The following is a 24,566-nucleotide window of genomic DNA, read 5'->3' as shown; positions in this document are numbered from 1 at the left end:
ACCAACAACTTGGTGTGATCACTACCACAGACCGTATCACACAAAATCCAAGTGTTGGAAACTACATGGGAAGCCAGCCGACTGGGTTCCTAAGCATATGCGCGACATTTCCGGTCACACGGCATCTACGAAGTCCGCAACGGCTCTACCGCCTCCTGCCCTCTTCACTGATGCTCAACTTGATCAATTGAGCAAGTTTTTCTCTACTCCTACTGCCTCTCTTATGGCCTCAACTGGTAACCCTTTAAACTCCATTTCTACTCCATCAAAAGCTCCATGGATAATTGACTCAGGTTCCACCGATCATATGACAGGTAGAAATTTTTTTTACTACTTATTCTCTGAGCATTTGTCCTCGCAATGTTTAGATTGCTGATGGTTCTTTATTGTGCATTCACGGGACTGGTGTAGTCTCTCTCAGTCCCTCATTATGCTTGAAAAATGTCCTTTATGTGCCTGGTTTCTCATGTGATTTATTATCCATCAGCAAGCTAACAATGGATTAGAATTGTAATGCTATTTTCTCCCCTTCACGATGCCTTTTTCAGGACCAGAGATCGGGCCGAGTGATTGGGAATGCCGAGGAAAGCTCGGGTCTCTACTATTTCCAGCAAGGTGATTCTTATCAAAATAAACATCTGGCGGCTGTTGGATCCTCCACTACTCTTTCTAGGCGTCAAAAAATAAAGCTCCTTCACTATCGTTTAGGTCACCCAAGTTTTCAATATTTGCAAAGATTGTTTTCTGCATTATTTTTAAAAAATGAACGATTTGATTGTGACATTTGTCAACTTGCAAAACACAAAAAATTCTTTTTTTTCCTCGACCTTACGAGCCCTCACACCCTTTTTTCTCTTATTCATATCGATTTATGGGATCCGTCGAGGATTGCATCTCACTCAAACAAACGATGGTTTATTACGTTTACTGATGACCATTCTCGTGTCTCTTGGGTTTATTTACTTAAACAAAAATCGGAAGTTCCAAACATTTTTTCCTCATTTTATTCCATGGTAAAAAATAAATTTAACACAACCATTAAAGTCCTTCGTACTGACAATGACACTGAGTACTTCAACTCTGTAATGAATGTATTTATCACAAAACATGGTCTATTGCATCAAAGTTCTTGTGTTGATTCACCTCAACAAAATGGAATTTCCGAACATAAAAATCGGCATCTTCTTGAACTTGCACGCACACTTTTATTCACTGCTAATGTTCCTAAACATTTTTTGGGGGACGCCATCTTAACTGCGTGCTATCTTATTAATCGCCAACCATCAAAAGTCCTTGGTTTCAATACACTTTTGTCAACACTTCTTAGATCCTTTCCAACTTCACGTATATACTCAAAACTAGACCTTAAAGTAGTTGGGTGTAAGGCATTTGTCCACAATAATTGTCCCACTAAGAGCAAACTTAACCCCCGGGCTTTACCTTGTATTTTTCTAGGATACTCTTCCACACAAAAATGATATCGTGTGTTTTGTCCCTCTAAACAAAAATACTTTATCTAACAAGATGTCACATTCTTTGAAAATCAAGCATTTTATCCCATAAATCAGCTTCAGGGTGGGGATAATTAGTGTCACAAATTTCTGGGAAAATGCAGCAGATCATGACATTTTTTGGGATTCAAATCACTCTCCAACAGTGGACTGAGAGTTTCTACTGGAAGACATTCCTGTTTTTCCGATATCAGCGCCAACTCCACCAAATATTACCCAACAAATCCCACAAAATCAACCCCCTGAAATCTCCAAAAAACTTCCTTCAAATCCCATGAGTACTACAAAAATACAGCCGTATGACAGATTTTATGAGAGAAGAAAAGACTTGCAGCAAATAGAAGAACCAGACACCTCTCATGACCAAGCACAACTCCCGGTTCCTGGTAAGGATCTCACAATCTCAAGGTATTGACTTCCAACAAACCTTCGCTCCAGTGGCTAAGATAAACTCCATATGTATTCTCTTGTCTCTTGCTGTTAATCTCGATTGGCCACTTCTACAACTTGATGTGAAGAACGCGTTTTTAAATGGGGAATTAGAAGAAGAAGTTTACATGGATCTACCTCCTGGTTTCAACAGAAGCAATAACCAAGGTAATTCGTGTAGGTTGAGGAAGTCCTTATACGGACTCAAGCAGTCACCCAGAGCTTGATTTGGGAGATTTATGAAATTTTTCCAAAGCCATGGTTTCAAGCAGGCTCAAGTTGACCACACGCTGTTCTACAAACGACAGTCAACCGGTATTACTATTTTAATAGTATATGTTGATGATATTGTTCTAACCGGGGATGACAAACTCGAGATGCAGAGAATTAAAAATGAGTTAGCAAAGGAATTTGATATGAAAGACCTCGGTAATCTCAGATTTTTTCTCGGAATGGAGATTGCTAGGAACAGAGACTCCATCTCAGTATCTCAACGTAAGTACACTCTCGATTTGTTGAAAGACACTGGCATGTTGGGCTCAAAACCAGTTGATACTCCAATTGACGCAAATCTGAAATTGTTTATTAACTCAGATGACAAACAGGTTGACAAGGGCAGTTATCAACGGCTAGTGGGCAAGCTGATTCATCTCTCACATACACGTCCAGATATTGTGTAGAACCCGAAAAATCAGATTTCGTATAAACCATGCATAATTGCTACTATTTAAATTAAAAATGAATATTTTATATAAATATGAAGTGTTTGAATTATTTTAATAAATTTTAAGTCATGATTATTTATTTGAAAGGTAGAGATTTAGTTTTATCTTTTCAGGATAAATACGCGAGGCCGGACCGGAGTTTGGAGATTTGAGATAAGATTAATAATAAAACAAATATTCCTAAATTTAATTTAAGTCAAGAAATAATTTAATTTGAAGAAAAAGAATGTTTTAGGATTTATTAAATTAATGGGAGTCAAATTAGTAAATAAATTCTATTAGGTTCAATATTTAATTAAAGCTTAAATTAAAAAGGGTAAACAAATGAGGATGAATAAATCTAGGTATAAAATATTCAAGAAATCAAACATAGCATTTAAATATTTAAATTTGAAGTCACGTATGGCATACAATATTCTAAGCAAGATTCTAAACTAAACAAATTTGTTAATGCATTAAAATATATATAAGGGAGGTTTAAAATCTTAAACAATTAAAATGCAATATTAAATAAAAATGTATTATGCAAATTAGTAATAATTTTGGTCCAACATTCTAAAATATTTCAAAGGTTTGGTAACCCTCAATTCAAACCATCTCTAATTGCACTTCATGGTGTATTCATTTCCCTATTTTTTATTCCCTAAGTAGTAGTAAATTCAAATACCATAATCCACATCATTTTCCTCAAACCATTATCTAACCAAAGTAACGTGCAATTACAGTAGGAATAAGAAGAAAACCCAACGGCAGCTAGAAGGAGAAGAAGAATAATTCAAAACTAATCCACTCCTTCACTTGTAACTCCCATTTTAATGTATATTATGACCCTTTAACACCACCTATGACATTCCTCTTCCTTACCCACATGTCCTACAATCAGATACTCAAAAAATCAGAAAGAAGCAGCTGAGAAAAATCGTGAAAAACAACGGCAGCAAAGGGATGAAGAGCAATTCAAACTCCATTCAAATTCTGCACTTGTAACTCTCAACTAAATGCAATTCAATATCCATTTAACACCTCTTATAACACTCCTATTCAGTGTCTAGCAAACCCACACCCTCACCATTCGAAAATATCAGAGTAAACAGCAGCTTAAAAATCGAGATCAGCAGCTGAATCAAAGAAGAGAAAACAACTTCGTTCCGTCGTTTCGTATTGTCGTTTTGATTTGTTTTTGTCAAAACAAATTCCAGGCATGTATATATTACTCCTTTGCTCTTCAATCAAGTCATAGTAGATATTTTAAATCAGTATATGTTCATATATCAAGTGACACAACAAAATTTGACAGCAAAACATTTGAAAGAAAGTCTTTTCGTTTTTTTTATGGTGCTTCACAGCTACTGTAATTTTGTTGGGTACAGGATGATGTTCGGTTCCAGGCTTCCATGGCTGCTTCTAGGCATTAAGTAGAATGTGTTAGAGTGTTTTTGGCTCAATTGTTTCGGTCCATACACCCAAGAACAAAGAAATGACAGCAAGTTCTTCTTATGTGCAGAAATGAACCTTGGTTGCTGTCATTGAGTTGTTTAAGTGGGGAGTTTGAACCTTGGCTGTCCTAGGACCGTAGCCATGGTTAGAACCCTTCCTTAACATGTCTAGGATGTGATCAAATTATTTTTTTAAAGCTGGGTTCACAGATCCATAAAAATTTTACCAAAACAATACAAGTTCAATTCGGCTATCTTCTTTTGCTGTGTGAGTATACTTCGGTTTTGGTGTGTTGTATGAATGATGGTTGGCTCCCAGCCCATAACCATGGTTCATACCACACTTTGTCATGTCTAGATCGAGCCGTGGTCGATAAAATGGCCCTTGGAGCGAGACAAGACAGTAAAATAATTCATTACAGCACACTACACAGCAAGTGAGGCTCTCGGTAGGGAGCTGTGAGTGTCCTAATTGTTTGCTTGGTTTTTGGTTGACTTTTAGCCCTTAGCCATGGTCCAAGCCATGCCTTAGGATGTCGGTAAGAGTCCTTGGGCGGTGGTTCAAGCCCATGGTCATTATTTTAGAGTTTACATCACAAACACCCAAGTTGCCACTGCTGGTTTTTTTGACAGCAACTTTCATCTTCGGTTTTTGGTGTGGTTTGAGCTCTTGGTTGGCTTTTAGCCCATGGCCTTGGACGGGACAGTACCTCAATGAGTTAGGAAGGTCATGTTTTTGGCCGTTTGTGATTTGGTCGAGTTTAGAGGTCGTACGAGAATTTACGGTGAAATGTGCCAAAATGACTCTCGAAAGAGTGTTTTATGTTTTTGGATTCCTTTCACCTATTTTCGTGTTTTACAATTATTATGCATATTTTACAGTATGTTTGGGGTATTTTTAATCATGGTTAAACGTCGGTTTAATGTTGGTTCGGGTTGGTACGAAGCCATGGTTAAAAATCAAGTTGTTGGTCCGAATCGTCTCTTTTTGGTTTTATTCTTAAATTTTTGTCAAGTTAAGATTTATTGCATGTGTCACATATTATAAGTAAGTCGCAGCAAGCTTGGGAACGATTCAACTCATCCGGTAAAAATAAGGTTATAATTATATTACGTGCATAAAAATATAAAATGTTTATTTTTGAGATATATGCTATATGTCTTGTGGCCACCTTATGCTTATGGGTTTGGAAGTCGGTAGGCGTAACCGAGGACCTCTCCACCCGGTGACTTACGACCGGTTTACGATTATGTATGGGTACGGACATCCAGTCCAAGGGCTGTGATTGATCTCTACCGCCTAGTATACTGTGGCTTAGTCTGATCAGGCGCTTACGCTATGTTATGGGCCACTTGCTTAGAAACATTATCTCTACCAGAAAAATTATGATATATTATGACAAAGCTCTATTGAGCAAAGCTTTTACGTATGAAATTTCAGATATGCACGTAGTTATAATTATTCATGATACGATTTTCACCGTACGCTTTACGATATTTTATTTTTTACGTTGCATACGATTTTATGATATATATATATATTACTTGTTATTCATGATATATACATGTTGAGTCTTTAGACTCACTAGACTTGATTGTTGTAGGTATTGATGAGGTCGAGACCGCGGGCAGAGACCAGTGAGCGATCTTGGGACAGCAGTAGTAAACCCGAGGACCTCATGATTTAGTTTACGCACCTTTTATTATTCAAACTCAGTTTTAATACGTTGGATTATTTTTAAATTGATGTTTACGTTGGATTATTTTTTTAATTGTTAATTGAAAACAATATTTGCTTCCGCTGTTATTTTAAAGTTAAAATTATTTACATGTTTATTTTAATTAAATGAGACGAGATAATTTATTTAGTTAGAAAATTTTTAATAATTCCGCAAAATTATGAATACGAAATACGGGCTTTTACAGTTGGTATCAGAGCCTATGATCTTGTAAAGAGTTGTACTATTACTGCTCTCGAGAAGCTCATGAAGTCACGTCTTCGGTCTGTAAGTTTTACGATGACGCATTTATTTTAAAGCTCGAAATATTTTTACATCATGATTGCATGAAAGATTTTATGTCAAGATTACGATTATGCATCATTTATTTGAATTTATAGAAATAATGGAATTATGCATGTTGGTTACGTATGGGTTATAATTATGGAACAACATGCCTCCTAGACGCCGTGTTGGACGCCCAAGAGGTGATGATGAGCGCCGTCATGAGGACGGTGAGAGTCAGAGACAAGGGGAGAACGAGGAGAGAGATTTACCACCACCCCCTCCACCAGACATGAATGCCCAGATGCTAGCAGGGATGACTCAGTTCTTCGCACAGTTTGCGGGGAACAATGCAGTGGGAGCGAGACAGCCGGGACCGGAGGCTATTATGAGCGGTTCATGAAGATGCGACCAAAGGAATTCTTAGGGACATCCGATCCTATGGCAGCCGAGGGTTGGATTAAGTCCCTTGAGGTTATTTTTGAGTTTATGGGGCTTGAAGACGGAGATAGGGTTCGATGTGCGACCTACCTGTTCGGAGGAGATGCTCGCCTATGGTGGGAAGGAGCATCAGTGGCTTTGGATTTGACCACTTTGAGCTGGGAGCGCTTCACCGAGGTATTCTACTCTAAATATTTTACTGAAGAGGTGCGTTCCAGATTGACCACGGAGTTCATGACCCTGAGGCAGGGAGATTTGACAGTTACGGAGTTCATCCGTAAGTTCGAGAGGGGATGTCATTTTGTACCCCTGATTGCTAATGATGTTGAAGCCAAATTGAGGCATTTTCTGAATGGTCTGCGACCGATCTTACGCCGTGATGTTAGGGTGGCTGGCCCTACTACTTATGATGTGGCTGTTTCCAGAGCTCTAGCGGCAGAGCAAGACCATAATGATATTGAGCGCGATCGCCAGGGTAAGCGACCATTTCAGGCACCACACCGTCCCCCTCAGCCGCAACATCAGAATAAGAGACCTTTCCACGGTCCACCCAGGAACATAGGGCCGCAGCAGCAACAACAGGGACGATCAGTCTCGAGGACAGTGGAGTATCCAGTCTGTGCCAGGTGCTCACATCAGTCATGCTGGGCCTTGTATGTATGGTTCGGGAAAGTGTTACAAATGTGGTAGTACTGACCACATATTGAAGAATTGCCCACAGAAGAATCTGCCTACCCAAGGCAGAGTTTTTGCTCTCCATGTTGCGGAGACTAACCCAGAGACGATGCTGATGACAGGTATCCTAAATCTTTAAGTTTTATTTGAAGTTTAATGTTTGGGGTTAAGATTTTGGAACTTAGAATTTATGATAGGATTGCATGTTCTAATCAGTGTTAGCTACAGGAATTTAGGTTAGAAGAAATTTGACCTTTGCATGCCTATAAGCATAGCTCTTGTAAAACTATTGGGTTTAGCATAATATTCCAATCTTTCAGGGAGAATCTTTATAGCCGGTTCAGCTACGAAAGCCTTGATAGATTCAGGGGCTACCCATTCGTTCATTTCAGAAACTTTTGCAAATTCTCTAAAGATCAAATCAATTGGGCTAGACATAGCATATTCAGTAGCATTGCCTTCGGGAGAGGAGATGACAGCTACTAATGTGATCCGGGTTATAGACCTTGAACTTCACGGTTATCTTGTGTATGCGGATCTGATAGTTCTGCCGATGCCAGAATTTGATATCATTCTAGGGATGGACTGGCTACTGAGGAACCGAATTTTGATTGACTTCCAGCAAAGATCTGTTCTCGTCCGACCACCTGGGATGGAATTATTCGAGCCAGATAGGTATTTTAATTTACCGCGTATGATATCTTGCGTCCAGGCTAGGAAACTCATGCATCGAGGATGCCGAGCATTTTTAGCTACTCTTGTATCTGTTCCCGATAAGCCCAAGCAGTCAGCATCCGACGTTCCTATTGTCCGGGATTTTCTAGACATTTTTCCCGACGACGTCTCTGGTTTACCACCTGTGAGAGAGATAGAATTCTCTATTGAGCTTATGCCCGGTACTACTCCGATCTCCAAAGCACCATACCGATTAGCACCGACGGAGATGTCAGAACTCAAGAAACAGATTCAAGAACTTCTTGACAAGGAGTTCATTCGCCCGAGTTTTTCTCCATGGGGCGCACCAGTCTTATTTGTGAAGAAGAAGGATGGGTCGATGAGGCTCTGCATTGATTACCGGGAGTTGAACAAAGTTACAGTGAAGAACAAATACCCACTCCCGAGGATTGAAGATTTATTTGATCAGTTGCAGGGAGCTTCCGTATTCTCTAAGATTGATCTGCGTTCTGGGTATCATCAGTTACGGGTGAAAGACGCCGATGTTTGCAAGACTGCTTTCAGGACTCGATATGGCCACTTCGAGTTTCTGGTGATGCCGTTCGGTTTGACGAATGCGCCAGCGATCTTCATGGATCTCATGAATCACGTATTTCAGCCGTATCTTGATCAGTTTGTGATAGTATTCATAGACGACATCCTTGTCTACTCAAAGAATGAAGAGGATCGCAGCAGACATCTGACCACAGTATTTCAGACCCTACAAAAACACAAGCTATTCGCGAAGTTCAGCAAGTGCGAGTTTTGGTTAGAGAAGGTGGCGTTCTTAGGCCACGTCGTGTCTAGCAGTGGCATTGAGGCAGACCCGGAAAAAGTTGCAGCAGTCAGAGATTGGGTTGTGCCGCAAAATGCATCAGAGATCCGTAGTTTCCTTGGACTAGCAGGATACTATCGAAGTTTATTCGGGGATTCTCCTCCATCGCAGTTCCACTCACATCATTGACGAAGAAGAATGTTAAGTACGTGTGGAGCGAGGAATGTCAGAAGAGCTTCGATACATTGAATCAAGCTCTTATTTCGGCGCCGGTATTGGCCATGCCTTCAGGACCCGGAGATTTTTTTCTGTATACCGATGCTTCAAAACTCGGGTTAGGCGCGGTAGTGATGCAGCATGGGAAGGTGATAGCATATGCTTCTCGTCAGTTGAAGATTCATGAGAAGAATTATCCTATCCATGATCTAGAGTTGGCAGCCGTAGTATTTGCATTGAAGATTTGGAGGCACTATTTGTACGGAGAGAAGTGTCAAATCTTCACCGACCACAAAAGTCTCAAATACTTCTTTACACAGAAAGAGTTGAATATGCGGCAGAGGCGTTGGTTGGAGTTAGTGAAGGACTATGACTGTGACATTAGCTATCATCCTGGCAAAGCTAATGTAGTTGTGGATGCGTTGAGCAGGAAGGTAGCAGGGATGGCTCATTTGGTGATTTCGAGACCCCTTCAGTTTGAGATGCAGAGGTTTCATCTAGAGACGTATTCTCGAGGTAGAGTTCCTCGTCTATCTACTTTGACGATTCAGTCTTCTCTTCTAGACCGTATTTGCAGTGGACAGTTAGCAGACGAGCAGTTGGCAAAGTGGAGACAGAGAGATGAGGCCAAGAACAGTATTTTGTACACAGTTAGAGACGGTATTGTGAGATATCGAGACAGAATATGAGTTCCTAGCAGCGATTCTATTCGATCAGATATCTTATCTGAGGCCCATATGTCGCCGTACTCCATACATCCAGGGAGTACGAAGATGTACAAAGACCTGCAGTTATTATATTGGTGGCCAGGAATGAAGAGGGATATCAGACGATTTGTATCCGAGTGTCTGACGTGTCAGCTAGTGAAAGCGGAACATCAGAGACCAGCAGGTTTGCTCAAGCCACTTCCTATTCTCGAGTGGAAGTGGGAGAATGTCACCATAGACTTTGTTGTCGGTTTGCCGAAGTCAGTTAGAGGGTCGAATGCTATATGGGTTATTGTTGATCGTTTTACGAAATCAGCTCATTTCTTGCCTATTAAGACTACTTTCTCCATGATCCAGTATGCAGAGTTATATATCTGGGAGATCGTTAGACTTCATGGTATTCCCGTTTCTATAGTGTCTGACCGAGATCCTAGATTCACTTCCTCATTTTAAAAAAGTCTACATTCAGCTATGGGTACGAAGTTGTTGTTTAACACAGCTTTTCACCCACAGACAGATGGTCAGTCCGAGAGAGTTATCCAGATTTTGGAGGATCTTCTTCGTGCATGTGTTCTCGATTTCTTCGGGAGTTGGGAATCAAAGCTACCGTTGGTGGAGTTTACCTATAACAACAGTTTTCAGTCGTCTATCGGTATGGCTCCATACGAAGCATTGTACGGTCGCAAGTGTAGATCTCCTATTCATTGGGATGAAGTAGGGGAGAGATCAGAGTTGGGTCCGGAAATTGTGCAGCAGGCTGCTGATGTATTATTCAAGATCCGTGACAGGATGAGGACCGCTCAGAGTAGACAGAAAAGTTATGCGAATTAGAGAAGGAGAGATCTGGAGTTTGCTGTTGGTGACCATGTTTTCGTGAAGATTGCACCGATGAAATGTGTCATGCGGTTCGGAAAGAAAGGAAAGCTCAGTCCGAGATTCATTGGACAATTTGGGATCCTCGACAGAGTTGGAACATTAGCTTATTGTGTTGCTCTTCCGCCGAATCTGGCAGGAGTACACAATGTGTTTCATGTCTCTATGTTGAGGAAGTATGTGGCGAATCCATCGCATGTCTTGAACTTCGAACCGTTGCAGCTCACTCCGAACTTGTCTTATGAGGAAATACCAGTGCATATTTTAGACAGACAAGAGAAAAAGCTTCGGAACAAAATGGTCAGACTAGTGAAAGTCAAGTGGCTCAATCATTCGGAGGAGGAAGCTACGTGGGAATCTGAGCCGGAGATGAGGAGTCGTTATCCTGAGTTATTCGGTAAGTTTTAATTTCGAGGACAAAATTTCTTTTAAGGGGAGTAGAGTTGTAGAACCCGAAAAATCAGATTTCGTATAAACCATGCATAATTGCTACTATTTAAATTAAAAATGAATATTTTATATAAATATGAAGTGTTTGAATTATTTTAATAAATTTTAAGTCATGATTATTTATTTTAAAGGTAGAGGTTTAGTTTTATCTTTTCAGGATAAATACGCGAGGCCGGACCGGAGTTTGGAGATTTGAGATAAGATTAATAATAAAACAAATATTCCTAAATTTAATTTAAGTCAAGAAATAATTTAATTTGAAGAAAAAGAATGTTTTAGGATTTATTAAATTAATGTGAGTCAAATTAGTAAATAAATTCTATTAGATTCAATATTTAATTAAAGCTTAAATTAAAAGGGGTAAACAAATGAGGATGAATAAATCTAGGTATAAAATATTCAAGAAATCAAACATAGCATTTAAATATTTAAATTTGAAGTCACGTATGGCATACAATATTCTAAGCAAGATTCTAAACTAAACAAATTTGTTAATGCATTAAAATATATATAAGGGAGGTTTAAAATCTTAAACAATTAAAATGCAAGATTAAATAAAAATGTATTATGCAAATTAGTAATAATTTTGGTCCAACATTCTTAAATATTTCAAAGGTTTGGTAACCCTCAATTCAAACCATCTCTAATTGCACTTCATGGTGTATTCATTTCCCCATTTTTTATTCCCTAAGTAGTAGTAAATTCAAATACCATAATCCACATCATTTTCCTCAAACCATTATCTAACCAAAGTAACGTGCAATTACAGTAGGAATAAGAAGAAAACCCAACGGCAGCTAGAAGGAGAAGAAGAATAATTCAAAACTAATCCACTCCTTCACTTGTAACTCCCATTTTAATGTATATTATGACCTTTTAACACCACCTATGACATTCCTCTTCCTTACCCACATGTCCTACAATCAGATACTCGAAAAATCAGAAAGAATCAGCTGAGAAAAATCGTGAAAAACAACGGCAGCAAGGGGATGAAGAGCAATTCAAACTCCATTCAAATTCTGCACTTGTAACTCTCAACTAAATGCAATTCAATATCCATTTAACACCTCTTATAACACAACTATTCAGTGTCTAGCAAACCCACACCCTCACCATTCGAAAATATTAGAGTAAACAGCAGCTTAAAAATCGAGATCAGCAGCTGAATCAAAGAAGAGAAAACAACTTCGTTCCGTCGCGTCGTATTGTCGTTTTGATTTGTTTTTGTCAAAACAAATTCCAGGCGTGTATATATTACTCCTTTGCTCTTCAATCAAGTCATAGTAGATATTTTAAATCAGTATATGTTCATATATGAAGTGACACAACACAATTTGACAGCAAAACATTTGAAAGAAAGCTGTACAACTTTTCGTTTTTTTATGGTGCTTCACGGCTACTGTAATTTTGTTGGGTACAAGATGATATTCGGTTCCAGGCTTCCATGGATGCTTCTAGGCGTTAAGTAGAATGTGTTAGAGTGTTTTTGGCACAATTGTTTCGGTCCATACACCCAAGAACAAAGAAATGACAACAAGTTCTTCTTATGTGCAGAAATGAACCTTGGTTGCTGTCATTGAGTTGTTTAAGTGGGGAGTTCGAACCTTGGCTGTCCTAGGACCGTAGCCATGGTTCGAACCCTTCCTTAATATGTCTAGGATGTGATCAAATCATTTTTTTAAAGCTGGGTTCACAGATCCATAAAAATTTTACCAAAACAATACAAGTTCAATTCGGCTATCTTCTTTTGCTGTGTGAGTATACTTCGGTTTTGGTGTGTTGTATGGATGATGGTTGGCTCCCAGCCCATAACCATGGTTCATACCACACTTTATCATGTCTAGATCGAGCCGTGGTTGATAAAATGGCCCTTGGAGCGAGACAAGGCAGTAAAATAATTCATTACAGCACACTACACAGCAAGTGAGGCTCTCGGTAGGGAGCTGTGAGTGTCCTAATTGTTTGCTTGGTTTGTGGTTGACTTTTAGCCCTTAGCCACGGTCCAAGCCATGCCTTAGGATGTCGGTAAGACTCCTTGGGCGGTGGTTCAAGCCCATGGTAATTATTTTAGAGTTTACATCACAAACACCCAAGTTGCCACTGCTGGTTTTTTTGACAGCAACTTTCACCTTCGGTTTTTGGTGTGGTTTGAGTTCTTGGTTGGCTTTTAGCCCATGGCCTTGGACTGGACAGTACCTAAATGAGTTAGGAAGGTCATGTTTTTGGCCGTTTGTGATTTGGTCGAGTTTAGAGGTCGTACGAGAATTTACGGTGAAATGTGCCAAAATGACTCTCGAAAGAGTGTTTTATGTTTTTGGATTCCTTTCACCTATTTTCGTGTTTTACAATTATTATGCATATTTTACAGTATGTTTGGGGTATTTTTAATCATGGTTAAACGTCTGTTTAATGTTGGTTCGGGTTGGTACGAAGCCATGGTTAAAAATCAAGTTGTTGGTCTGAATCGTCTCTTTTTGGTTCTATTGTTAAATTTTTGTCAAGTTAAGATTTATTACATGTGTCACATATTAGAAGTAAGTCGCAGCAAGTTTGGGAACGATTCAACTCATCCGGTAAAAATAAGGTTATAATTATATTACGTGCATAAAAATATAAAATGTTTATTTTTGATATATATGCTATATGTCTTGTGGCCACCTTATGCTTATGGGTTTGGAAGTCGGTAGGCGCAACCGAGGAGTTCTCAGTTTACGATTATGTATGGGTACGGACATCTAGTCCAAGGACTGTGATTGATCTCTACCGCCCAGTATACTGTGGTTTAGTCTGATCAGGCGCTTACGCTATGTTATGTGCCACTTGCTTAGAAACATTATCTCTACCAGAAAAATTATGATATGTTATGACAAAGCTCTATTGAGCAAAGCTTTTACGTATGAAATTTCAGATATGCACGTAGTTATAATTATTCATGATACGATTTTCACCGTACGCTTTACGATACTTTATTTTTTAAGTTGCATGCGATTTTATGATATATATATATATATATATATATATATATATATTACTTGTTATTCATGATATATACATGTTGAGTCTTTAGACTCACTAGACTTGATTGTTGTAGGTATTGATGAGGTCGAGACCGCGGGCGGAGACCAGTGAGCGATCTTGGGACAGCAGTAGTAAACCCGAGGACCTCATGATTTAGTTTACGCACATTTTATTATTCAAACTCAGTTTTAATACGTTGGATTATTTTTAAATTTATGTTTACGTTGGATTATTTTTTTAATTGTTGGTTGAAAACAATATTTGCTTCCGCCGTTATTTTAAAGTTAAAATTATTTACATGTTTATTTTAATTAAATGAGACGAGATAATTTATTTATTTTAATTATTTACATTATTTACATGTGTTTCTCTTTATTTGTTACAGTTCTATGTGTAGATTTAGTCTAAGATCTCTGTAACAATCATTCCTATTATTTAGGAAGTGGTTATATCGTTTAGGGAGATGTTATCTACGTTTGTTACATAGGTTTCTCTATATAAGGCTTGTAAACTCTAGTTGCAAGATAATAGAGAGTTCTGAATTGATTTTTTTAAACTTACAGTCATGTTCAACTAATTATGTATATCATATCATATTATTATAATGAGGTATCATAAATTATTTTGTTTAAAAACCTTATAGGCTTTTATACTTGTCGTATCACTTACCGAGAGTGTGAGATGTCGTCTTAACATCCTCCCATGATTTATAACAAGTTTTTGAAAAATTTATTTTTATTATTTCTAATCTTTATTATATAATTACATTATATTATATATTAGATATATACACAATAAATAAATAACAGTAAAATAAATATTATTATTTTTGTTACTTTTTTCTTCTGTTTTGGAGCTTGAAAAAATATGGAGGACTTTTAGAGCTTCGTGCTGATAACATGTTATGAAAAAGTAAAAATTTATGGTAAAAAGTAAAAATCTCTCAAAATTTACCAAACTACACACTTTATAAAATTTTTCTCTCTACTCAATTGTGATTTCTTCACAAATGGTGAGCCTATTTATAGAATTTCTTTACAAATAATCAAAAATAAATTTATCATTACATACATCATTACACACTAATTTTCAATATTCAACACCTAATTTTCACATTCAACATTATAATTTTCAACACAAATATTTTTCACATTTTCAACATAGACATTTTTATTTTGAATTTTTTTTTGAAGGTTGGTTGTTGAGGATTTGACAATAATATGCATTTGGTGCGTCATCTCGATCTAAAATTTTTATTTTTTTAAAATTTTAGCTCAATATTAATGATTTGTCTTTTAATAAGTTGAGTTTCTATTCTCTTCGATTTCTCTAATTTTCTGTATATGTCATGTTTGAGCTCGATTGTTTGATTTTGCTATGTATTGATTTGAATAAATTGTAGAAGCAAAACATAGAGGTAAAAACTTGTGTGAGACGGTCTTACATGTCTTATTTTGTGGGACGGATTTTTTATTTGGGCCATCCATGAAAAAATATTACTTTTTATGCTAAGAGTATTACTTTTTAGTGTAAACATTGATAGGGTTGACCCGTCTCACATATTAAGATCCATGAGACGGTCTCACATAAGACACACTCAAACATAGATAGATTCGAGAGCTCATTCGTCGAGGTTAAACGGTACATTAAGCCCTTAAGTTTTTATTTTTTTATTAACCATTTTACATTTTACACTAATTAACCACCCAAAATCATCGTTTTCCTTCCACTCTTACCATCAACGTCTATGTTCTCTTCTCCATCTATTCTTTTTATTGAGTGCAATGATTATCTTTATTGAGTAGAGCAAGTAAAATGTGATATTTAGCTGTTGTTAAGTTTAAAATGATTTAATTGAACTGTTACCGCCAGATATAGCTCTTGGTAAAGCGATAAGCACTTGGTCCTACAATTGATATCAGAGCTAAGGTCATGAGTTCGATTTTCATTAATTCGAAGAAGTGCAATTATTAAGAAAGAGATTGTTAAGTGCAATAATTATTTCTGCTGGATAGAGTAATCGAAACGTGGTGCTTGAGCAGTTTTATGATTTTAAAAAAAAAAAAATTGAGTTGCACCATTATCACAAACTATAGCTTCTAGAAAAGCGACGAGCACTCAGTCCTTCACTTTCTTTTGGCATGCAACTCCGACGAATCTCTTTTACCATCGACAGTAGAAGAATTATATCATAGGTCCGACAAGTTTAAGAGGCTTTGGAGATATCTCTCATTTCCAACAGAGGGTTTCGTCTTCTAAAGTGCTGAGCCAAACTTCTTGTGGCCCTTCCGTGACGACCCTTTTAAATGAAACTATCAGAATTATTGAAAAATAAACAGCATGAAGGCACACATTCTGCAACCATTCTAAGTGACGAATATGGGTTATTGAAAATGGATTTGGAGAGATAAAATTCTGATATGAGGCAAGTTTAGGTGGAATTGGTGGAATTTCTACTGTATTTTTGTTGAGAGTGAGTCTCATGTGAGACCGTCTCACGGATCTTAATTTGTGAGACGGGTCAACTCTACCCATATTCACAATAAAAAGTAGTACTCTTGGCATAAAAAATAATAATTTTTCATGGATAACCCAAATAAGGGATCCGTCTCACAAATATGACCCGTAAGACCGTCTCACACAAGTTTTTGTCTTTTGTTGAATAGATGCTTTATATTACTGGAATTAATATTATTTTTTTGGTTGAATTGTTTAGATATTTGGTTGAATCGATATGATATTATGGTTGATGACGAGTTTCTCTGTCTATTAACTATATTGGTACCGCAAATAAGCCTAATTGTACCACATTTTGTCACAACATTACTACGTACAATGCAATTGATATTGAACTTATGTGAACGGACCATGATGTTACCAATATATATAGACAATACCAAATTTTAACTATATTGATTATTAGAATAGGTCTTATTGTACCACATTTTTCTATAAGAGTGGGTCTCATGTGTGATCGTCTCACGGATCTTAATATGTGAGACGGGTCAACCCTACACATATTCACAATAAAAATTAATATTCTTAGCTTAAAAAGTAATACTTTTTCATGGATTACCCAAATAAAAGATCTGTCTCACAAATACGACTCGTAAGACCGTCTCACACAAGTTTTTGTCTTTCTATAATAGTACTGTGTGACAATGCAACTGCTACCAACATATGTGAACAAACCAAGATCATGATGTTACATATATGTTTGGTATATGTAAAGGATACCAAACTGTAAATATTGAAAATAGGCCTAATTTTACCATATTTTCTCACAATAGCACTATATAACAATATAACTGGTACTAACATATATGAACAAGCAAAAACCATGATGTTTATACATATAGATGATACCAAATTTTTAACTATATCGGTACTGCAAATAGGCTTAATTGTACCACATTTTGCCATAATTGTACTACGTAACAATGCAACTACTAATAAACATGTGAGAACGAACCAAGATCGTGATGTACAGATGGTCATACTATGTGGTACTCGTGTCTTTATTTTGGGTACAAAATAAATAAATTTTGGTATCAAAACTACCCAATTCACGGGTTTGTTTCATCCTACCCATATGTGCATTGTCCCCATGATAAGATGAATGACCAAGATTTACTCATGCATATATAGGACCCACTTTTTTTTTTTGAAATTGTATGTGTGGCAAGATCTTACCCATTGAAATGAAGTTATAATACTGCCTACAGAGATAAGATCTCATCTATCCAATTCACGGTATCTGAACACATATATGAGTTATTGGTCTTCGTTCTTTTATGTTATAAGCAGTACGAATGATGCTACTATGCAGTATTCATGTCTTCATTTGGGATACAAAATAGTTTAATTGTGGTATCAATAATACCCAATGCACCATGAACAAATGTTTGATTTATTGGTGTTCGTTCTTTAGCTCATCCATGACTTATTTTTTCAGTTTTTTCGTGATATTCACATTATAATAAAATTTATGTAGTATTTTAGCTTAATTAATATTATATTTGTGTATACCCAATATTTGATAACGATATTTTGACAATAATATCGGTACTATATGTGACTGAACCACACGTCACCAACACCAACACCAATACCAAATAACTATATCAGGACATCAACGCATATAAAATTATCGTCAGTTTGAATCACATGTACTGTTGAATCATCATCATCATCTTTCAAACGTATTGCAAAAAACACATGTCTTTGGCTTAATCTCTTCACTATTCGATATCATGTATAACTTACCCATTGTATTAACAGCTATCAATGATCCATTCACTTTACGGACTAGCCCTCGAATCCATCTATGTTGTGCTTCTTCAATACCTTCAAATCCATACATTTTAAAGCAAAATCATACGTATTTAAAGGCAAAATCGTACCCTCAAAGCTCAAACATGATATCTATATATATTAGAATCGTTATAAGACAAAAATTTGATCTCCATGGTTTATTTGTTTCCAATTTGCCCTCATGTGCAAATTCTTTTTTTAATTTTTTTTAAATTCAAAACATTTTTTAATTATTTTTTTAAATTACAGCAAACTTTTTGTTATATTTTAAATTTCAAAAACATTTTTTTTTTTTTAAATTACAATACTCAATATACTTGTTTTCGATAATTGTAAATTTATGTTAGTCCACAATATTAAAAAAACTTACACAGCACGGTGTGCAAATCCTTTAATAAAAATTAGTTGTTTCCTGACTCGTCTGTCCTGATCAAGACATCATCTGTCCTACAAGACGTGGGTGAATTGAAAAGAAAATCAAGACTTCAAGGGACTACAAAATAAAAAAAAAAAGCCCCGATCAAAATATTTAAGATACAATGTTAGGCTAATTAAGCTTTTAACCAACTCGACCTCAGACTAGATAAACCATTCGGCCAAAGAAATACAAGTGGCGTATATATAATCTCTCTAATGGAAGCGGGATTCTCTTCCGTTCGGTTACTCCGGCGAACCTACTACGACGCCGTTTTCACAGCTCGCCGCCGCTCAACCATGGCTTCCCTCAGTCCACAGGTACATTTCCGCTATTTATTTGTTTCCAAATTTGAGCTAATAGAATGATTTTTGAAATTTTATCGCAATTCTTTTGTAAAAAAGCAGCAGGGTGGGTATAGAGGCCGAAGCCAAAGAGGGAATGGGTGCCGACTGGGTGTCAAAAAACGACGACCTTGTGCGGAGCTTGCCGATATACGTTGGTGGCGTATCTATATTGGCCGTTCTTTTTAATCGAACTGTATCTGACATTGCTCCTGTTGCTGATGCCAGCAGGTAGTACATTAACTCATCAGATTAAGTATACTTAGCTTTCGGCTATTATTTCTTTCTAAGAAGTGTAGTGGGAAGGTAGTAAGTGTTTTTCTTCTTAGTTTTGTTGGGAATTGGCGCAGTTGTGGGATTTGATTAGTGATATTTTAAGATGAATAAGATTGAGCCTGATGGTTGAGGTCAAGGATGAGATTCACAAACTTGTTAATGGGAATAGGATTAGAGCTAGGATTTGCGGCCAAAATTAGGTGTACTTGGGGAATATTTTTGTAAATCAATTAAGTTAGACTTTGAAGGCATGAACCCGTCATCATTTGGGGAGAGCAAGTCCAGCCACGCCAGAAATATTATATGAAATATTTCCGAAAAATTTATGTTAATATCAGCATGGCATGCATGTTTCAGGAAAATGTTTAAAAAAATGTATTTAGGTATATGTTTGATTTTGTTTTGGGAGAATGGAAACACTTTGAAATAATGCACCCAGCTATTGCCTAAGTTTCTGCCTAGTGCCTCCTAAAAGGTTTTAGTTCCCACCAAGTGATAAGGAGTACATGACAAGTTCTTCAATTTGAAAATTTCAGCTTTTCTTTTGGAAATTAAATGCTTTTTACTAATGACGTTTGCAGAGGTTTAAGACAGTTTCTAATGGTCAGAATTTATCATAGAATGAGCATGGTATTTCCAATCGTACTCAGGAAAATGTGCATGGGATTTTACTAAATGCTGATATATTTTCAACTTAAATTTCAGAAACAAGTATATGCAAAATGAATATTAAAAAAAAGATGGGTATATGGAAGAACCAAGGTTGTAAAGAAATAGATGGTGGCGAATTTCCCTCTCGAGTACCTGCAGTAATGTAAAATTTGACATACAGTACAAAGTTTGACACCTACATCTCTGAATCATCTATTACAGATTAAGTATGAATGTTGTAGATATGGCTTGTAGCCGTTTTTTCTGTATCTTGCAGTTCGCAATCTAGAGCAGATCTTCTGGCACTAGGTTTGGCCGTGACCAGTATTTTGAATGGTCTCGTATGGCTCTCAATTCGTCCAAAATATATAGCTGTGGTAAGGAAACATTTTATGCATGATGTTGTTTATACACTTTTATCAGGATTTGTCTTTCAGTTTTAAGTTTGAATGAATGAAGCACATTTCTGTCATGATATTTCGATTTTAGGTAAATCCTGATGGGGTAGAGTGCCGAAGAATGTCGAATCACCTTCCTGATTCTGTTGTTTCTGAGTTACTCTGGTATTGATCTTTAAGCAACTAGTAAACTTCCACAAGGATATGTTCTGTAACAACTTTCAGCCTTTTTAAGTAAATGTTTAATGAAAGTTTTGCTTGATTAATTTTTGCCAGATACTTGGTGATCTATCTGTTTGGAAACCTAAGAGCACTTTAATTGATATTTAGTTGATAAACAGTTAAAATACTTATCCTTTGTTTGGCAACCTAGGATTTGGTGGGACTTGAGGAAATCTGGAACAAATTACCAGTATATTAGTTTGGCAAAATGGAATTTGAATTTGATGGGATTTCATTTAACTCGTTGGAATCTTTTCTTTTAAAGATGGTTGGATTTGAAAATATTGTGATTTATAAAAAAAACAAAAAAGTATTTCAAGCATTATTTACCATTCCGTGCCCTCTTTGAAACATCATTCCATCATTTTGCTCTTCAAAGGAAATTTTTTCCTCAAAAACTACGTCTTCTGTTTTTACGATGTTAGTACTTTATTATTAGTATTATTATTATTATTTATTTTTAAAATTGTACTTAATAGTTTTCTACTTTACTCTATCAATTCATTAAAAACATGCCAGCAAAGTGATGTTTTGTTGCTGAACTAGATTGGATATAGAGTACATAAGTTTTGCGCTGCCGATCTGATTCTTGGCTATTAACTATATTAACATATTTGGTTTTCTTGGAGAACCAAAATTTGAAGTTGATAAGCAGTTTGATACTTTTGAACTTTACAATTTATACGTCAAAAAGCCGTATTCTCTGTCATCACACTTTGTTTTCTTGATTTTTGCTAAAGTTTTCTGATGGTTTACATCTTATATTGCTATATGAAACATTTGTATTTTTTAATTGTACATAAATTGTGAGAATTATCATCTTTATGTTTACATTCTTTGATAGGAAAATATGTTTGCCTCAGTTAACTAAGAACCTATGGAACATTGAAAATTAGATTACTATTAAGACATAGAGATGATATATTTCATCTTTCATAGATGTAAAATAGAATCTAATCATAAACAGTTAAGTTTACCTTAGAGCTGAAATAATTATTGTTTGCCATTTTCAGAAAATAAGATTGATGTGATAGCTTCTTACATCATTATCAGGGCGTGGGATTCTCTATCAGATGTTACATGCTGCAGGTCATTAGTTGTCATATATGATGGCATCTTCATTTTGCAAATAGGGTTTGCTGAAAGAAATTACGCAAATGGAAGTGAAGCCATAGTTGTAGATGCGGAGATATTGATGCAAGGATCACTTTATAGTGCTGCTGTGAGATCTGGAACACGTGAGATCTTTACATTTAAACACCTTAGCTTTCTACAGGTTTTGGTTGATTTAGTTTTGAAATGACACATTTATTGTACATTTCAGAAAGTTACTTGGCCAACTTATCTCTATATCCTGGGAAATCTGAGCTTCCGTTTCTACCTTCAAACACGCAGGTGACAATGTTTTTAAGTAGAAACCCATCAGCCCTTCTATAAAGTCAATAAATATGTGTTATTTAGTATCAACTTTTAATATGGTCTTAACAAATAATCAACTCTTTATATGGTTTTAGCAAATAATCAACCTTTATAAAATGATTATTCAGCAGTAAAGCACAACCCATTTCTGTGCCCTATCAATTTTGTACCGATGCTTGTGTGTGTTTTATCCAAGAAACCATAGAGAGGGGGGCCAGGATTTTTAACATGGGATGTTATATATTGTTGAAATATTGTGCATGAAGGGGCCGACCACCCTGCCTCTCCCTTGACCAGTCTCCCATCTTCTGTAAACCATCCCCAAGTTTTTTTCCCTACTGTTCGCTAGGTTGTCTATTCAGAATGCTTGCACAGTCAATATTAACTTCATTATTATGTAATCCATTACATTAGTTCGTGGATGAGCACAATATTCTTTCCTGTATAAGATCCAGTTTTACGGAAATAATGTCTTGAAAAATTGTTATGCTGTTAGGCGGTTATCTTGCAACCTCTCGGAGACAGAGGACTTGCAGTAGTTGGAGGTGACACAATCCGGGGATTCACTACATCAGACCAGGTTTCTTTCTTGTAATAAACGCCTATTTCTGTTGATTGCCACATTAAGTATTTTAATCTATATTTCCTTCCAAATTTTTTGTATATTTGAATGCATCTCTTTCCCAGGAATTTATTGCTTTGATTCATACAACTTGCCTTTGTTTTCTTCCTTAGTTTCAATCTGTGAACTGATGGCATTTTATGTCTCATCCTTGATGAATTTCAGGCATGGATCACTTTAATTGGAGAGAAATTAGATGCTACACTTGCAAAAGTGTCATGCGAGACACCATTCACAGTACAACAAAAAACTTGAAACAATCACCACAGCACCTGATCCCAAGTCTGCATATGATGCCTGAAACTCACATTCAAGGTACTTTATTCCATCAGTTATAATTCAAACTTGTGCCACCATTGTAGGATTCACGATATCAGATCATAATCACACTCTTCTAAAGCCAGAATATTTTAAAGAATGGAACAGAAATGGAGAGAAGAAAAGAATTTAGAAGGAAAAGCATAGCAGGAGAAGAGGGGAAGAAGGTCGAGAGAAGGATAGATGGAACCATATTACACACTTCGATATTTTCCCTTAAATGTGACCAACTAGTAGTTGTGCGCTTTTGTTTGTACCCCTGACATTTTTACAATTCTACAATTATACGAGAGTAATTACAAATGAATCGTCTGTTGTAGCCGACTAATTGTCCAATATAGCAAGTCATCCCATCTTAGTGAGTAGGTTTAGATATAGTCCACTGCTGTTTCAATGATGCGCTGCTTGTGGTTACTGGTTACAGTTGGATCTTGATTATAGGTTTGCAATAAAATAATATAGCAATAACGTTTTAGCATTCCATATTCTCTGTGAGTCTAGGGAATGTGATGGGAAATGTGGAATTTTAGAAATATTTTCAGGTTATCAGCCTCTGCTCAGCTGTATGGACGAGGATGTTATTTCTGCCTGATAAGGGACGCATGGCGATGACCAAGAATGGCTCGATGAATCACTTGGCACACAACTTCTAGATTTTATTTTTATTTTGTTATTACCACCTCTAGATTTTCTAGTTGATGCAACTGTAAACACCCGAGTTGCATATCCAACGAACATTCTTGTTTGAAATATAAAGCTATCAGATTTCACTCAATACTTGTGTCTCGTGATGAGAAATGACGGAGAAAATGGAATATTTTGGCCTTATGGTGCCTTGTGATTTTGCAGTTTTTATATATTGAAAAAGGTGTGCACCTCATGCTGGGGTTGAAGGAGTGAACATAAATAGGAATAACATTTTTTTTAATCTTATCTCGCTGTTGATTAATTACCGTCTTAGTCTACTAATTTATATTATTTAGTTCTTTTACCAACTTGTACTCATTGCATTTCTACTGATTAAAATTAATTTCAATATATAACATGCTATCATTTATTTATTATGAAAATGAGTTATTTTACGGTATTACTGACTTGTTCTTTATAAATGGTTATTACAATAAAATAAAGAACACTATGACATTATGATTTCAACGTAGTTCAAAAAACCTATGTCTACGAAACCATACCCAAATATCAAGCAAACTCATTGAAAGAAAATAAAATATTACAATCATACAAGGACTTAATCAAATTAAAACTCTCTTTTTTCTGATGACATCTTGATGATGGAACATATTTAATAGATTTTGTTTGACGAGGGACCACATCTCTTTAACTCCGATACAATCGAACTCCTTTCGATACTGTGGATGGTTCTCTACCTAGAACTCCACTTTCCTCTCATGAGGAATGAAGCACGAAATATTGAATATGTGTTCACCACTGTCGATTTAAAACTCGAGCTCAAAATGAATACATTGGTTTTGGAAGAACTTTGTTGTAGCACTTATCGCGACATAGAATAAGCAGTTTGTGTTTTCTTTTCAAGGTTATGTAACGTCCAAAAAAAAAAGTCCACGTAAACCGTATGCTTGCAAATTATTTAAATTT

At 36.4% G+C, this 24,566-nt stretch overlaps 1 protein-coding gene across 1 annotated transcript; it reads left to right on the top strand.

Annotated features, from left to right (window-relative positions):
- The first annotated feature begins 97 nt into the window (after positions 1 to 97).
- Positions 98 to 23,476, top strand: LOC140819191 (uncharacterized). Its single transcript, XM_073179200.1, is given in 14 exon segments — positions 98 to 314; positions 1,950 to 2,108; positions 2,274 to 2,545; positions 18,890 to 18,991; positions 18,993 to 19,022; positions 19,113 to 19,122; positions 19,125 to 19,145; positions 19,148 to 19,277; positions 20,251 to 20,350; positions 20,463 to 20,536; positions 21,647 to 21,831; positions 21,918 to 21,988; positions 22,509 to 22,592; positions 22,800 to 23,476. Coding segments are annotated over 14 exon segments (1,545 nt in total). The 3' UTR covers positions 22,890 to 23,476.
- Positions 23,477 to 24,566: the final 1,090 nt, after the last annotated feature.

Source organism: Primulina eburnea, chromosome 18, assembly GCF_022965805.1.
Source record: "Primulina eburnea isolate SZY01 chromosome 18, ASM2296580v1, whole genome shotgun sequence".
In the NCBI taxonomy this organism is placed as follows: domain Eukaryota; kingdom Viridiplantae; phylum Streptophyta; class Magnoliopsida; order Lamiales; family Gesneriaceae; genus Primulina; species Primulina eburnea.
The sequence above is the reverse complement of the archived record's forward strand: the minus strand, read 5'-3'. Positions and strand labels throughout refer to the sequence as shown.